General features: G+C 48.8%; 1 protein-coding gene across 9 annotated transcripts in view; it reads left to right on the top strand.

Annotated features, from left to right (window-relative positions):
• Positions 1 to 17,133, top strand: part of FRMD5 (FERM domain containing 5) — a 337,862-nt gene that overhangs the window by 316,082 nt on the left and 4,647 nt on the right. For 7 of the 9 annotated variants that reach the window (XM_030931284.1, XM_030931281.1, XM_030931282.1 and 4 more), the window contains 6 exons: positions 574 to 662; positions 3,790 to 3,853; positions 4,401 to 4,492; positions 6,921 to 6,995; positions 7,899 to 7,967; positions 9,186 to 9,292. In XM_030931284.1, the coding sequence (XP_030787144.1) occupies positions 574 to 662; positions 3,790 to 3,853; positions 4,401 to 4,492; positions 6,921 to 6,995; positions 7,899 to 7,967; positions 9,186 to 9,292 (496 nt within the window). The remainder of the gene's footprint in view (positions 1 to 573; positions 663 to 3,789; positions 3,854 to 4,400; positions 4,493 to 6,920; positions 6,996 to 7,898; positions 7,968 to 9,185; positions 9,293 to 17,133) is intronic. The other 2 variants (XM_010385238.2, XM_010385237.2) reach the window with 1 other exon arrangement.

The raw sequence follows: 17,133 nt of genomic DNA, 5'->3' as shown, positions 1-17,133 counted from the left end.
GTATCATAGTATACTACTTGTTTATTCATGTATCAGTTAATGGAAACTTTACACTGGAAGATGGATCGGGTTGTTTCTGCTGTTTAGCTCTTCACACATATTGCTGCTATGAACATACATGCACCAGTTTCTGTGTGGACATGCATTTTTAATTCTCTGAGCACATACCGAGGAGTGGAATTGCTGGGTCATGTGGTAACCCGATTTTTAACAATTTAAATGACTTTCAAACTCTCTCAAAGTGACTGTAGCATTTTACAACCCCATCAGCAATGCATGAGGTGTTGCCATTCTCTTTGGATGTTCACAGCAACCTTCTAAGGTTGGTATCATTATAATCTACAACTTACAGATCAGGACACTGAGGCTCAGCAGGTAACTTGCTTGTAGTCGTGTGACTGGCAAGTGGCAAGGCTGAGACTCAAACTATGGTCTTGTGATTCCAGAGGACATGCTTTTCCCTCTGTGACTTACTGCCAAGTATTAACCCTGCATCACCTATGAACAGCTGTGTTTCTTACCCTTTGACCTCTGTGCCTGCATCACCCGATGAGAAGTCTTTCTGTGTTGCAGGACGTGTCAGGAAATGCTGCATTTCTCGCCTTCACTCCTTTTGGGTTTGTTGTTCTTCAAGGAAACAAGCGAGTCCACTTCATTAAATGGTGAGCGTCTTCATTTCCAAAATAGGCTCTTTGTATCGCACCACCTGGGGAGGGCTGATGGTTCCCATGTCCTTTGTCTGTGATTGGGCAGTTCTGGTTCAGAGCCCTCTCCAAAGCCTTGTGTTGATAGTGTGGTAACTGATGCAGGGAGTGGCCTCTTCCTAGGGATCCTGTTCTTCTAAAGGGGTGTCCCTGAGAGCCAGCAGCCTCTCCAGAAAGGAAAAGGGATACAATGGTTTGATTTCTGGGGAGAGTGAGAGGCCTGGGGCTGGAGCCAGTGTAAGTGGAGCCAAGTTCCTGTGAGAACTGAGTCCTTGGGGCCGTCACTCACTGAGGGTCGTAATCAGCCCTGTTGAGCCGGCTGTTCTGGAGCATCTCTGTGGATGGCTTAGTGCCCTTACCTGCTCTACTAACAAGGGAGGGGCTCACAGACAGTGACCTCTGGGGCAGATATAAGTCCCCTGTTACTTTGGCAAAACACCCTCCTCAGACCAGCCCTCACTATGGGCATTGTGTCTGCAAAAGCTCAGTTGCTGCTGTCTCACTCCTATCCCTCTTGGGCATTCAAGTGTCCTCAGCCTCCAGGAGTCACATTCCCACTCTTCCTTCCTTCCCTCCCCTCTCCATTCCCATCTAACAGGCAAGAGCCACTGCCTCAGCTGCAGCTACTCTGAACTGCTTCCTCTCCTGCTCCTCTCTGTTTTGTTTGGGGTCTGTTCTGCTGCATGCCTCTGGGCAGACTCTGGTTTGTTGATTGACATTTGGTTCTCCTGGAGACCCTTTAGCTGGCCAGTCCATACAAACATCTGTCAGCGTCATCAAAACATTTTGCATATTCTACTAAGCTCCTGTGCTTCCTGTACCTTCCTGGGCCTCAGACTGCCAAGTCTAAGCTGACCAGCTCCTCCGAGGGGCTTAGATAAGTGGCTTCCCTTGGTCCAGCAGAGCTCAGTCGGGGGAAGTCTGTTTGGTTTCTTTGTTTTCTCCAGGAGAGCTCATGAGGAATCTTGGGTACAGTTGCTTCCTAGTCAGCGTTCTGCTGGGGACACTGCAGGCCATCTATCCTGCTGTGCCCTCTTCAACTGGGCCACTGAGCTTGAGCTTGAGGACAGATACCACCTTTCCAGCCCATCTTGATTTTGTGAAGGAGGGCATTACAGTCGTCAGCCAGAGTGCTGGTGAAACTGCTCGTCACACATGCAGGGGGGCCTCGACTCCCCAGGACAACAGCCACGCCACAAGGCAGCTGCTGCCCTGGAGTTAGCAGAATACACCCCAACATACCTGTTTCCTAGGCATCAAGTCGGCTCACTTCACTGTGCTCTCTGGGTGAAGATGTGAGGATTTGGAATCTCCTGTCCAACAAAATGCTTTTCAGAAAAAGACAATGAGCAGGATCAGGCCACAGCCCTCCTAGTGTGGGGTCTCTGCTGCCTGGATACGTCTGGGCTATCGATGTTCCTTACAGGGCCCAGATCCACATTCCAGCCAGAGTAGCTGCTGGGTGAGGTCCCTGTCAGGGGAAGTGTTTGGCTAGAAACAAGTAGGACACACCTGCCACAGACACCTGCAGTCCCTAAATTATCCCCACCCCTCCAGAAACCATGATGGCTCTTGGTTCTCACAGATGCTTTTCTTTCCACGGCTTCTCATGCACCACTTCTGGAAGTCTCCTCGTCACCATGTGTCAACTCTGTAATAATAGATGTAAGCCCAATCTCACTCTCAAAATAAAACTCCTTACTTTCCTAGCTTGCTTGTTGGAACCTAGGTGATCTGTGTGCTTGTCTATATATTAGCCAATTGGCATTTATTGTATTGTGTGTGTGTATGAGATTGATGGTTGATTGAGAGGGAGTTTGAGAGGGAATCAGATGGTTGATTGAGAGGGAATCAAAAGGGAAGGATTACCATGTGGCTTGTGTTAGCTCAGAACTGGTGGTCAGAAGTTGTGAAATCTCATCCTGAACCAGCCATGATTTTCAGGAGCATAGAGAACAAGTGATTTTCCTCTGTCCCCTGAACTTTTTCCAGCAGTAAATTGGGTACATGATTCTCACTACCTTTCTATTATTTCCTAGGAGATTAAGGAAATCTCCTTAGAAGTCACAAAAAAAGCAGCAGCCAAATGGAGGTGAATGTGTATGACAAGACCACCTTGGGGGTCCCAGTTGGGTAGAAAAATGGGGCAGTGACATGGAGAGGGCTGAGAGGCTCCAGAGGGCAGCTATGTTGGGCAGGTACAAGGGAAGTGAGGAGCAACCAGTACTGGAGGCCTAGTTCCATGGCTCTCAGGGACATTCACCTAAGACCTGGTAGTTTTTCCATTTTGCAAATGTAACCAAGGCTGAGAGCAGGAGGTAGATGTGGAGGTGAGGTCTAGGCTGTGCCATGTACAGTAACCATGTCACTTCTTCTGATTTGTGTCTGTCCCACGGGTGATGTACCCCAGTATCCTGTTTGCCTCTTTTACTGCAGCCATTCACTGGGCTGGTGGCTTCAAGGATTTTTCTACAATAACCCCTAAGCCCCTTTCCTGGTCAGTACGCTGCATGACTGTTCCATGTAATCTGTTCTCTCTCTTTGGTATGTTGCCCTGCCCCGCTCCCTGAGATTGTTTGACATTTGTCTGCATTAAACTGCATTTTCCATCCAGTGGCACAGTCACCTGAAAGACTCAACTCCCTCAGAACCTGGTTGCATTGTTTCTCATTATTTGCTGTATCTTGAACTTTGGCCTCATCAGCTACCTGTGGCATCTTACGTTTGACAGTCCCATCCAGATAATGCACCTGTGTTATGAACCCAATCCTGAAATGACCCCGGATACTCTGCCTAGACTCACTTTCCATGCAAACGTTTCCCTTTTACAGCCACTGTTGATAAGCCCGAAATCCTCCTGTCACCCTATTACTATAGTGTGATTGACCAGAAAACTGTGGATTGAACTGTTTCAACAACGTTCTCTAAGGCCACTGCGCTGCTGTCTTGTTTCAGTTCTGATTTTGGCTAAAATTGTGTCTGTGCCTGGAGCCCCTTCCAGTTGGGGTGGGCTGTGCATCTACAAGATTTAGCTGTCAACAGGCAGCCCGCAATGAGGTGACAGGCACTATCTTTGTACTTCTAGGAATGAGGTGACCAAGCTGAAATTTGAAGGAAAGACTTTCTATTTATACGTAAGTCAGAAAGAGGTGAGTGCTGGCTTCCTTCTCTTCAGGGAGGGCTGGGGTGATGGGATGCTTCCTGGTGGCCAGAGCCAAGCTTGAGGGACCCAGTAGAGCCAAGCCACCCACATGCTAAGCCAAGACCAAGGTCAGGACCTGCAGGTACAATATGAAGGAGTGGGAAGACCCTGGAGCACAGGACTTCCTCAGGGATGCTGTTGACACCCAGAGCTTTCACTCAAGAGAGCTTTACCTCCAGGAAATGCAAAGGAAGGCTTTTTCTTTCATGTATATGGGAATTCCAGAGGCAAGGGCTACTTTCTCACCAAGAGCTCTCCTGGTTCAATTTGTGCCACTTCTGTGCCAGCTGAGACTTACCCTGATTGGACTTGCTAAGTATGATGTTATGATGCGATACACTGAACAGAGCTCTGCCTCAGTGGGTCCCGCGGGCCCTCCCCTCTAACTAGCCAGCTGCCAGGGCCTCTAACAGCTCTGGGGTCAGGGTCCTTGCCTACTTCACCCTTTGCTTCTCCATCCACACTCAGCCATATCAATGTGGAATTTTTTGCAGGAAAAGAAGATTATTCTTACATATTTTGCTCCAACTCCTGAGGCATGTAAGCACCTCTGGAAATGTGGAATCGAGAACCAAGCCTTCTACAAGTGAGTGGATACATGTGATGGGGACTGTCTTTCTTAGAGCCAGAGTCACAGAGTCAGTGACAGGAGGCCAAGTGCCCAGGAGCCTGGCGCAGGGTAGCTGGAAGTGGTCACAAGCTTGACAGTTACCGAGAAGCCAGGTTGAGGCCAAAGGCAAGAGCTTTGCCTACCAAAGGGATTTTGTAAAGAATGTGGGGCTTGTTTGTTTTCTTCGATCCAATTAAGAAAGTGGTTATAAAAGCATGAGGTAGTGAAGAAATGGCCTATCGAGGGGGTGATGCCAGGTAAAGTATGTCTCACTAAACCCCTTGGTCTTGGTTTTAAAATATACCATAATGATTTGTGCTTTACTAAGATGTATCTGAATGAGGTCAAGGCAAGACAGCGTGTGGTATATTCTACCTGGGGTGAGCCCTGCTCTCACCAAATGGCCCTGACAGGCCAGGTCCTGGTTCCAGTAACCTGAAGGATCCTGGAGAGATGAGAACTGCTCTGGGCTGAGTGGCACCATGCTCCTCTCCAGGGAAGATTCTGCTGGCTGCTGGCTGCTATGGGATGCTGGTTGGCAGAACTGGGTCCTCCCAGTTGCCAGGGCCACAGCCCCAGAGGCTGTTTCTTAGACAGGCATTCTGAATTGCTTAATACTCATTCTGTGTTTATACCAGAATCAAGGATTCACTGAATCGGCAGTGAGTTCTTCTCCTGAATACACTCAGGGGAGACTTTGGCATGGTCACACTTCCCTCCTGTTCAGTCCCTACTATCCATAGAAAGTTAAGAAAACATTTATTTTATTTTGCTACCACTGTCCCTTTGCCTGTGAGGATGTAATCCAGGTTTGGCCAGCTACCTGAACCTAGAGAGAAGCAATCTGAGATGCAAGCTCCTGCTTGTGGGACTGAGGAGCAGCCCAGGAAGGATGGGGGTCCCATGGGTCTCCCCAGCAGAGAGAGGAAGGCACTAGCAGACAGGGGCCTACTCCACACTGAGCTATCCCTGCCCTGGGAATGGCGTATGTGGAAGCGTTCCCTTTCTCTCTGCCAAAGGGTCTAATGCAAATGGAAGCAGTCTCCTTGCCTCTTGTCTTTTCATGCCTTCAGCACCATTTCTTAAGGGCTTGGTTTTCCCATCTGTGTCATGGAAACAGAAGTGTGCTTCTGAACCTGTGACCACAGTCGGTTTCTGAGTCTTCCCACGAGTAGATCTCCATACCCACCCAGCCCTGCCTGCACCCACACTGGAAACGGAGGTCATTTTTCAGTTTTCCATTGCCTCCTTGACGTTCTCGTTAAATGATAAAAGCCTCTAGCCTGGGTCAGATCCCCAGGTATGCCAAGTCTCTGGCAGCAGCGCTTTGGCCTTGCCCTCAGTGTCTCTCACATACAGATCCCTAGTCCTGCCTTTGGCCTAGTGCCTTGGCGGGAGCCCAGTCAGATGCAACAGCATGCCCAGGCAGGAGAGTAAGCAGCTCGGATGTCCTGGAGCCCTGAGACGGGCAGAGATGGTGTCTCCCAAGAACTGTTCATGGATTGTGGAGACAGCTCCTACTCACTGCTCATAGCATAGGTTTCAGACCCACATGGGTTCCTGGTTGGATCAGTATCATAGGCGTGTTACAGGTAGATCCCATCTTAGGAGGCTTCTCTCTGAGCTGCTGTGCCCAAGCTGAGAGAGCTAATGGGCTCAGGGAAGTCACCCAGGAGAAAGTATTACAGAGCCCCACATCAGCTGTCTGCAGCTTCAAACGAGATATTAAATAGACATCCCGGGGGAGGGAGGAAGCCTCCAAGTTCAAATACATGACGGAACTTTTATTAAAGTTAAGCTAGTTTCTTCATCGCAGGATTTCTCAGTCTTTACCATGGTCATGTATTTTAGGACCCTCCAAAAGGGAGATGGAACAGGAAGGACAGCCCCCATCCTCTTCTCTACCCACAATTACCCAGACATGGACACAAAATCAAATGTTAGGACTAGAAAGGAGACCCCTAAGGTCCAGTAGTCCCAGCTCTATCATTTTATAAGAAGGGTGAGGCTAAGAGAGAAGGAAATTTGCCCGAGGTCACACTGCTAATAAGTGACCTGGCTGAGATTAGACGGTGGCATTCTATTATTCCTCCAGACCGTCCACCCTAGCATGTATTCTCTCAGTCCCCCTGGTAAAAACCTGTGAAGCATTTTGGGGAGACTTCACTCTCCTGACACGAAAATGGGTTTCCATGCGACAGTCCTAGGCACTGAGGCAGGAAGGCAGCTGGCTGTGAGCACAGCCCCCAGATCCTAGGATAGTGAGAGTCAGAAACAAGTGTGGACTATGAAGGGCTTTTTCCTGAAGTTTCAAGTAGCCTTTGGAAGAAGCTGGGGATGTGCTGCCTTAGCCTGTGTGAGGCAGTTCAGGCTGTCTATCACACTGGACTTTGCCTTGCTGCAGGCTGGAGAAGTCAAGCCAAGTCCGCACAGTGTCCAGCAGCAATTTATTCTTTAAAGGGAGCCGGTTCCGATACAGGTAAATAGTGACAGTAAGTAACCATTATGGATCTATTTTCAGACCCTTCTTTGGAGAACACTCAGTGGTCCTTATCCTTTAGAACAGAGAAACGGGAGGACTCAGAAAAGTCTGAGGTCTCCATCCAATTCTCCTGTCTTATGACCCTTTATTTCCTTCCTTCCCTACAGCTATTTGTCTGTAGGGTTTTAAATGTATATCGGCCGGCCACAGTGGCTCACGCCTATAATCCCAGCACTTTGGGAGGCTGAGGCAGGTGGATTACTTGAGGCCAGGAGTTTGAAACCAGCCTGGGCAACATGATGAAACCCCATCTCTACTAAAAATACCAAAAAAAAAAAAAAAAAATTAGCTGGGTGTGGTGGCACGTGCCTGTAGTCCCAGCTACTTGGGAGGCTGAGGTGGGAGAATCGCTTGAGCTCAGGAGGTCGAGGCTGCAGTGAGCTATGATTACACCACTGCACTCCAGCCTGGGAGACAGAGCAAGACCCTGTCTCCAAGAAAATGAAAAATAAATGTGTATCTTCTCTTTCCCTTACAATAGCAGCAAAGTAAGAACTGTAACAGTGATTCTTCTCATGTCTCACTGTCTAAAGGTTGTTCTTACGTATTTTTTTGTGATGTAATTGGAACATGCTGGAAATTAAGGAATTATTCCTAAATAGAATGGAAGATCCTAAAGACTCTAAAGATGGAGAGAGCTCTCTCTCAGATAGGCTGTCATGACACTTTAGAACTCTGTACCCCAGCAAGCAAGCCTTTCTCCGTGACCAAAACATCGTGGAAAGGGTGGGCCACAGATGCCATTTCCTGATTCAGGGAAAGCACCTGAGATCTTGGAGAGGAGCTATCCTGGAACACAGTCTCATGTCTTGCTACTTGTTTTTATTATACTACTTACAGTGGCCGAGTTGCAAAGGAAGTCATGGAGTCAAGTGCTAAGATCAAACGGGAGCCACCGGAAATACACAGGTAGGCTGCCAGGGGCTTCCCCCAAAACAGTTCTATCTCAGATCCCAGAATCTCAGTCCAACAGTGTGAGTACTGTGAAGCCCCTGGCTCCAGTGGCTACCAAAAGGTCCAAAATAAAGCAGAAGGCTGAAGAAATTTCTCAGAAGGGATGGGGAAAAGTCTTGGACCCTTAATAAGAGAGCAGGGGAGGGAGGGCTACTGCAGATAGTACATCAGATTCAGGTGACACTTCACTTGGCAGTTCTCTTCTGCCCTCCCAAGTCTTTTTTTTTTTTTTTTTTTTTTGAGACGGAGTCTTGCTCTGTCGCCCGGGCTGGAGTGCAGTGGCCAGATCTCAGCTCACTGCAAGCTCCGCCTCCTGGGTTCACGCCATTCTCCTGCCTCAGCCTCCTGAGTAGCTGGGACTATAGGCGCCTGCCACCTCGCCCAGCTAGTTTTTTGTATTTTTTAGTAGAGACGGGGTTTCACTGTGTTAGCCAGGATGGTCTCGATCTCCTGACCTCATGATTCGCCCATCTCGGCCTCCCAAAGTGCTGGGATTACAGGCTTGAGCCACCGCGCCCGGCGAAAGTCTTGACATTGATGATAGATGTGTCACCCAATTTCAGTGGTTCTGGAACCATTCGATTACATGAAGCCAAGGATAGTCCCACAGCCCTGCCACACTGGCTCTAAAATAGTTTCAGGATCCATGCTTCATGTAGATCCACAAATCATGTTTCCAGAAGCCTATTTCCCAGAATCTAAGACCCAGAAAGGATATGACTGACCAAGAAGGGTAGGACTTGCCAACCAGCCTTTGCCTCTGGGAATGGGAGCATTACTGCCTACCCCTTCACATGGAGCCCCATCATCCACAGCCTGTACTGGAAGTCAGGGGAGGCTGCCAGTATTGGTCCAAGCATATTTTCAGGAGTACTGCTCATCCTGGGGCTCTACTCTCTGACCATCTTGCCCCCACCCCTGAGACCAGTGGCACCGCTGCCACACTAAAAAAAATAGCTTCAGATTGGTCTAGGCTTACAAGGAAGTGGAGGAGTTTGAAGCACTATCTCTGACTGGAATCCAGGGACCAAAGGCAAAGAGAAGGTATTAAAGATTTTTAAAAAGAGAGACCAAAACGTAATACAGCCAGGCAATTCTAGTAGCCAGTACTCAGCTCTCAAGTGCCTACTAAATGTGTCCATGCATTGAATTAACAAGGTTCTTTAATCTCAGAGCAGGGATGGTTCCCAGCCGGAGCTGTCCCTCCATAACCCATGGCCCAAGGCTGAGCAGCGTCCCCAGGACCCGCAGAAGAGCTGTTCACATCTCCATCATGGAAGGTGAGCATAAGCTTCTTGAGGTGAGCACTGGGGTCCTCCAAGTTGTGATCTGGGACCTTGAAAAGGACTTTGAAAAGAGGCTAATTTACATTAGTGACAGCAGCACGTCTCTTGGGGAAAAGGACCTCCAGTGGCAAGTAGGAGGTTTTATCCAGTGGATGGGAATACTAGCTGGGTACGGGGTAAAGGGGTGTGGGTTATCTAGGCAGGGGATTGTGGATTTGAGGGTGCTGGGTTAGCCCTTTGGGGGACCTGCATATGTGGGATCTAAAGGTTCCATGCAGTTATGAAATTGCTTTCCATCAAGAGGCTTTTCATGCCTGGCATGGTGGCTCATGCCTGTAATCTCAGTACTTTTGGGAGGCCTAGATGGGTGGATCACTTGAGGTCTGGAGTTCAAGACTAGCCTGGCCAAAATGGTGAAACCCTGTCTACTAAAAATATAAAAATTAGCTGGGTGTGCTGGCGCATGACTAAGCCCAGATACTCGTGAGGCTGAGGTAGGAGACTCGCTTGAGCCTGGGAGGCAGAGGTTGCAGTGAGCTGAGTTCATGCCACTGCTCTCCAGCTTGGGTAAAGGAGACTGTCACAAAAAAAAAAAAAAAAAATGTTTTAAAAGGGGGCTGGCGCAGTGGCTCACACCTGTAATCCTAGCACTTTGGGAGGCTCACTTCAGGTCAGGAGTTTGAGAACAGCCTGGCCAACATGGTGAAACCCCTTCTCTACTAAAAATACAAAAAATTAGTTGGGCGTGTGGTACAAGCCTGTAATCCCAGCTACTAGGAAGGCTGAGGTGGGAGAATTGCTTGAACCCAGAAGGCAGAGGTGGAGGCTGCAGTGAGCCCAGATTGCACCACTGCACTCCAGCCTGGGTGACAGAGACTCCATCTCAAGAAAAAACAAAAAGAGGGTTTTCACTTGTTTGCTAAATCTGACCAATCTCCACAGCTTAAATTATCAGGATGGCTGAGACTGTTAACCAACAAGTGAAAATTCATGATTCTGAAGCATTTCTAGTAGCTGTCACCCACCATATTTTGCTTCAGCTATAGAAATCTGTCCTGTTGGCTGGGCACAGTGGTTCACACCTGTAATCCCAGCATTCTGGGAGGCCGAGACAGGTGGATCACCTGAGGTCAGTAGTTTGAGACCAGCCTGGCCAACATGGTGAAACCTCGTCTCTACTAAAAATACAAAAATTAGCCGGGTGTGGTGATGCACGCCTGTGATCCCAGCTACTTGGGAGGTTGAGGCAAGAGGATCGCTTGAACCCAGGAGGCAGAGGTTGCAGTGAGCCAAGATCTTGCCACTGCACTCCAGCCTGGGCAACAGAGTAAGACTCTGTCTCAAAAAAAAAAAAAAAAGCAATTTGTCCTGTTGCTATCTGCATATCTTACCACTGTCTCAGGAAATCCAATATGACCCATCTCCCTCCAGATTCCCTTCCTTTGGAGGCAGCGGAGGTGGGGAGAGAGAGATTCTATGTATCTCCACTGAACTAGATACCCCAGTAGCTGAGGCCAACAATCTATTCTCTGGGTAGTTAATGGAGGTGCTCTCGAAATACTGTCCTCTAGCTGTTGTCACTGGCCCAGGTCACCCGCAGGCTGGATACAGGTGTAAAGTTGAGTGCTTTCATTCCCAAAGATGGTGTTTTTTTTAGGACCTCAGAAGATCTCACACAGCAGGAGACAGAAGGATTGGTTCATACCTGTCTCTCTCCTGGGATTAACGGTGTAGAAGCTGGTGGGGACAGCCCTTTGCCCTTTCTGTAAGAATGCGGCTTGGGAATGAAAATGAATTGCTCAGGTTAGGAAGGATATCACTCTGCTGTTTCCAAGATCTAATTTGTGTTTAGGATTTTAGGATGTGTCACTGTATGAGATTCCATGTTACCAGAGTCTGGTATGTAACTCCCTACGGTCTAGAGGTTGAGAACCCCAGCTAGACAAACACCGTCAAGTTACTTATCTTCATTGCTCCATTTGTAAAACAGGGACATCTTCCTTGCCCACTCCATTGGTTGCAAAGAAGCTAATAAGTGCAGAAGTACTTTAAAGAGACTAAAGCGTTTACAGGCAGGCAGCAAGCACAGTGCAGAGTCCTGGTCAGGAAGCCAAGGTCTGACTAGGAGCTCTGCCATGCACCTTCTGAAACAGGTTGTTTTCTCTCTGAGCCTAGTGCCCCCACTGCAGAACAGAGCTGAGTGCGGGAGAGTGTGGACTATCAAGTAGAATCATTATGCAAAGAATGGAATTATGGATACATGACCATCATCAGACACAGCCTCCTGGTGTTTCCTCCCATCTTAGGCTGACCCGGAGAACTGAGCTTGGCTCTCACTGTCCCTGTTTTGGGGTGTACATCTCAGGAAGTAGAATGAACTTCTCTTTGAGGAAACATAACTTTCTCCCCTCTGTGGCCTTTCTTTCCATCCCTCCTGAGGCTGAAGCTAGACAGTCCATCCCAAGTCTTCCACAGAGAGCTGGGACAGCTGTCCTCCCGAACAGAAGGCTCACCCTAGGGAAGCCAGCACCATGCAGGATGTAAAACAGGAGAGGAGCCTTGTGCAAGCCGACTTCCCAGAACGGGGAAGAATGTCCAGGAAACCAGCATTCCCAAAAGAGGGAGGGCTGAGGCTCTCTGTGTAGACAAAACTCATTGAGAGTTGCTGCCAAGTAGGGTTAGTAGAACAACTCAAGAGGCGGGGAAAACAGTCCTTGTGATCCTGAGACATGCTGAGGCTGCCTAAGTTCCCCATTCAGCTCTGGCTTTACCTCCAGCCTCCTCCTCCTCCCAGAGCCTCTCTTCTCCCATTGCAGCAGCAGGTTCCTTGTCCAAACTATTCCCCCTTGTTGTCAAATGCAAGGAGAGGTACAGTGGGGAGAGGCTGCTGAGGAGTATAGGCCCTCTAGGGCTGGGGCACTTCCTCAAAACCAGCCTCACAGAATGGCACACTTGGTAGGTTATAGCTTAGCAGACTTCCAGGTGCTTCTCACACCCTGTGCCCAAGGCTGCCAGTGGACAAACACAGCCTGTGGCCCTGGTCATGGCCCCCAGCCCAGGACCCATTAGATGCAGGACAGGGCAAGTAAAACTGACCTGGCCCAAATGAACCTCACACGCTCAGAGTGAGGAGAGGGAGATGACATCGGGTTTGGATGTGGAAATAAATAAAAGATTGTAGCAATTAAATGGCTTTATCAGTACAGGGGTTACCAAGCCTGTGGAAGAATGGATTAGTTTCTAGGAGGCAAGAGTTCAGGTGCAGCATCTTTCAAGAGGGCTTGCCTTTAAAGGTCATGACAAGCACAGCTGACCCTAACTGCCCACCCCAACCAGGGAGGAAGGGGCTGCGAGGGATGCGATGAGGGCCTCAGAAGAAGGGCACAACCAACAAAAACCCCAAGGAATTTATGGGCATTTGAAATTGGTTCATGCTCCACCATGTGTCTTCTGTAGTCCATTTGGCCCACTTAGTATCACAGAGAGCACCTCCTCCCACTTCAGAGCCACCCGGCCCCAAAGGTAGCACTGACCGTGCAACTTGGCTGGCACCAGGGCAGGCCTGGATTATATATGGCCTGGATAAAGCCCAATGGCGTTGTAACTTTACATCCTGGATTTTCTGGGACAGTCTTGATTCCCCTTACCCTCTGGGATTGTTCTCTGCCCCCTCTGTCCCTGGCCCTCTGAGAGCTTGGAGCCCTTATCCAGGCCTCAGGGAAAGAGCTGCAGGCCAAGGAAGCATTACTTTTTATGGCTGTAAGTGCTTCTGACTAAATCCAGTCCCCTGATAACGGTGGCCTCTCAGTGCTGCTCCTTCCCTGCAGTTCAGCCTGATCTGAAACTTGGGGAGGTGAACTTCTTCCTGCAGCACGCGAGGCACTGCTAAGGGGCTGCTATGGTGTGGGATCTGCGGAAATCCTTTGTTCCTAGTTGGCGTTCCGTCTTTCCCTCTCTGTATCTTTCCCTGCCTGGCTGGTTTCTCTGAAGTGATCAGCTGGTTTCCACTGAAGAAGTATTTGCCTTCCTGGGCCGCCATGGGGAAGAGTCTGATTAAGATTCACACCAGAGTCCGGGTCCAGCTCCGGCTGACTAATCACTGCTTTCGGCCCCTAAGTGTGCGTATCCTGAGGATGGGGCCCCGGCTCCAGGGCAGGGTCCTGACTGCTGTGACTCCCGGGCAAGGGAATCAGCTGGAGCACTTCCAAGGTAAAAAAGACTCTCCTGCTTTGCTGTGCCGCTTAGCACAGATCCTTCCCACAGCACCCATCCCATCTATCCCAAAATCACAGGTTTGATGAAATGGCAGGACAGGTGGTGGCTTTTACAGCAGTGAAAACAGTTTCTAATATAGGACTAACCTGATGTGGGAGGGTCACCTTACAGGTGAGATCTTCTATTGAGGGAGGAGACCGACTGATATTTACTGAGCAACTGTATTTGTCAGACATTTCTACTAGAAATGCATATCTAATTGGATGCAGTGGCTCATGCCTGTAATCCCAGCACTTTGGGAGGCCGAGGTGGGCAGATCACTTGAGGTCAGGAGATGAGACCAGCCTGGCCAATGTGGTGAAACCCGGTCTCTACTAAAAATACAAAAATTAGCCAGGCGTGGTGGCAGGTGCCTGTAATCCCAGATACTCGCGGGGCTGAGATGGGAGAATCGCTTGAACCCAGGAGGTGGAGGCTGCAGTGAGCGGAGATTGCGCCATTGCACTCCAGCCTGGACGATGGAATGAGATTCCATCTCAAAAAAAAGAAAAAGAAATGCCTATCTATCCATTACCTTGTTTAATGACAGCACCAACAGCTCCCAGTATGATGTGGCTGACTTTTTCTCTTCTGATGTCACAGCATTCGCCTCTCTCCTTCCCCACAAGCTGAGGGCGCGTAATAGTAGGTTAAGCTAAGCTTTTCTACTTTGAAAGATCTTGCAGTCAGAGCTGTCCTCGTGAAGGGGCAGGCCTTTGAAAGGGTGGCAGGTGCCCTGTGCAATGGGGCCAAGGTTCCAGGAAAAGGGGGGCAGAGGACTGCCTGGGAAATGAGCCAAGCCAGCAATATGCTGCAACCAGAGCCTTAAGGTTTCTGCCTTATCAGTGACCCATAACCTGTTCCAAGGTACCTATTCCTCAAGCTGCATGTGCAAATGGGGACATCAGGGAGGAATACTGGGTAAGAGAGAGGTCAAAGGAACAGCAAGAGCTCTAGAACAAGGGACAGAGGCTCTTAATTTCAGGTTATTTCAAAAGTTTATTGGGCAATTAAGACCTAAATCTAAGGTAGATGCTGGCTGTTGATTTAATCTGTCCTGGCCCATAGTTCCATTCCATGGAATCAGACTACAGTTAAGTCGTCACTTAACATTGTTGATAGGGTCTTAGAAACTGCAACTTTAAGCAAAATGATGTACAATGAAACTTTTGTTTTCCTTATCAACATTATAACAAAATGGGGCTGGGCATGGTAGCTCACATCTGTAATCCCAGCACAAAAACCTGTCTCTACAAAAAATACAAAAATTAGCTAGGCATGGTGGCACATGCCTGTAGTCCCAGCTACTCAGGATGCTGAGGTGGGAGGATCACCTGAGCCTGGGAGGTCGAGGCTGCAGTGAGCTGTGATTGCACCACTACACTCTAGTCTAGGCAATGGAGTAAGACTTGTCTCAAAAAACTAAAAAACTTTTTCAAAATTATAACAAAATGATGCTGAAGAAAACATTGGAGGACCTGCTGTAACATCATTTGGCTTAAAGTCATGGTTTCCAGGAGCCTGTTGACGTGAGGACTTAATGGATATGATCAGCAGGATCATGAACTAGAAAGTGCCTTGGATTCTATCCTTGGTTTTGCCATTAACCACCAACCACATGACTTCAGGTAACCCCTTGCCCACACTACCTTGTGGAGTTACTGAAAGATAAAATGAAAGTGCTTTAAAAAGTTGAAAGCATTATACAAATTTAAGATTTTAGCACAGGGACAAAATTACAGCCAGGACTATGAGGAGCTTCTGAAAGCAGAGATTGAGAGCTGTGGCAAATGTATGAGCTGTGAGGCAATGGGGAGGGTAACTGGATGGCAGGTGCCCTGCCTTTGCCCCCACCCCCTCTCTCCCTTGTCCTACTCATTCATAGCCCAGATTCCAGGGCTTATTCCTCTGGAGAATCCTTAACTGTGCCTGTGCCAAGATAGGCTCCACCAGGCTGGTCAGGCAGGCTGCCTGGGTGCAAATGGTCAAGCCATGAGGGAGCCAAGGAAGATGGACACACTGCTTCTGAAAGGTTACTAACACCTTTTTAAGAGAGACCTTTGGACTGCTTTGTGTCCTGGGAGAAGGGGAAAAAAGACAGCTTTGGGCATCTGGAGCTAGCCCTGAACCAAAAAACTCCCTAATCAGCCTGACTTAGGTAAAACCTTTACTGAGCTGGGAATCTGGTTCAGTCTGGGATTGTCAGGGACTATTTCAGGGCAACAGAAAGGGACTGGCTTTTCTTGTCATAGGTCACAAAGGCAGAGAGAACCACACCAGCACCACCAAGATGGCCAGGAGTGGAAAATGTAGACGTTGAGCCTAAAACAAGAAGCCACGTCCTTGGGAGCACTGTGATGTGGGCCACACTCACTCACTGTATGCCCAAAGCCTCTGGCCTGGGTAGCTGCTGTTCAGTTGAGGGTGTAACCAGCTAGTTTTCCCTGCCAGGGCTTGAGTCCTGTGAGAACCTTGGAAAGAGAGAAGAGATAATGGGTAGTTTTAGGGGATAGAATACCCCCTTTCTCCTACCAAATGTAAGAGAAATCCACCCACCCACCCCTGTGACCCAACAAGATCTTCTCAAAAACCGTTTTGTGCTCTGAAGTGCCTAAAGATAGGGGAGCTTTTCAGCCTATCCTAGACCCAGCTCCTCAGGGGAAAAGAGAGGGAGCTGGCCAGGGACTGCTCCCACGCCCCCTCAAGAAGAGCAGAGAGAGTTTCTACCCCATCATTCCACAAGGTCAGAACAGCTAGAACGGAGGCTGAAGAGACTGACAGCAGCTGCAGAAATCCAAAAATTTTGACCTTATGAGCTCAAGATGCTGTATGCTGGATTTTTACAAGGATACTCAGTATTTGATGGAACCCAGTTAGGCAAGACATTCTCCTTCTCCCCATTCCTACCTTTTATTAAAAAGTTTATAGTTACAGTGTCTCGCTATGTTGCCCAGCTTGGTCTTGAACCCTTCGGCTCAAGTGATCCACCCGCCTTGGCCTCCCAAAGTGCTGGGATTACAGATGGGAGCCATCGCGTCTGGCCCATTCCTGCCTCTTAAAGCCCTCCACCCAATAGGCAGACTTGAGACTCAAACCGTGGTCCCAGCTCTGCATCGGGTAGTTTGGAATTCAGATTCTTTCAAATTGGGGTAAAAACCAGGCCCAGGACACCAAAGGCAAGGAAGGCAGAATCTTTAAGAAATTAGGGGCTGGGTGTGGTGGCTCACGCCTATAATCCTAGCACTTTTGGAGGCCAGGAGTTCTAGACCAGCATAGCCAAAATGGCAAAACCCCATCTCTACTCAAAATACAAAAATTAGACAGGCGTGGTGGCAGACACCTGTAATCCCAGCCACTCAGAAGGCTGAGACATGAGAAGAATCGCTTGAACCCAGGAGGCAGAGGCTGTAGTGAGCCAAGATTGCACCACTGCATTCCAACCTGGACGACAGAGTAAGACTCCGACTCAAAAAAAACACACACGACACACAAATTAGGCCAAAGCCATAAGCAAAAAGCAAAGAAATACTTTTCTAAAATGGCCACTGTGATTTCTGTGGCTCCTCTTGCTTCATACATAT

The sequence above is a fragment of the Rhinopithecus roxellana genome, chromosome 5 (genome assembly GCF_007565055.1).
Source record: "Rhinopithecus roxellana isolate Shanxi Qingling chromosome 5, ASM756505v1, whole genome shotgun sequence".
NCBI lineage: Eukaryota > Metazoa > Chordata > Mammalia > Primates > Cercopithecidae > Rhinopithecus > Rhinopithecus roxellana.
The sequence above is the reverse complement of the archived record's forward strand: the minus strand, read 5'-3'. Positions and strand labels throughout refer to the sequence as shown.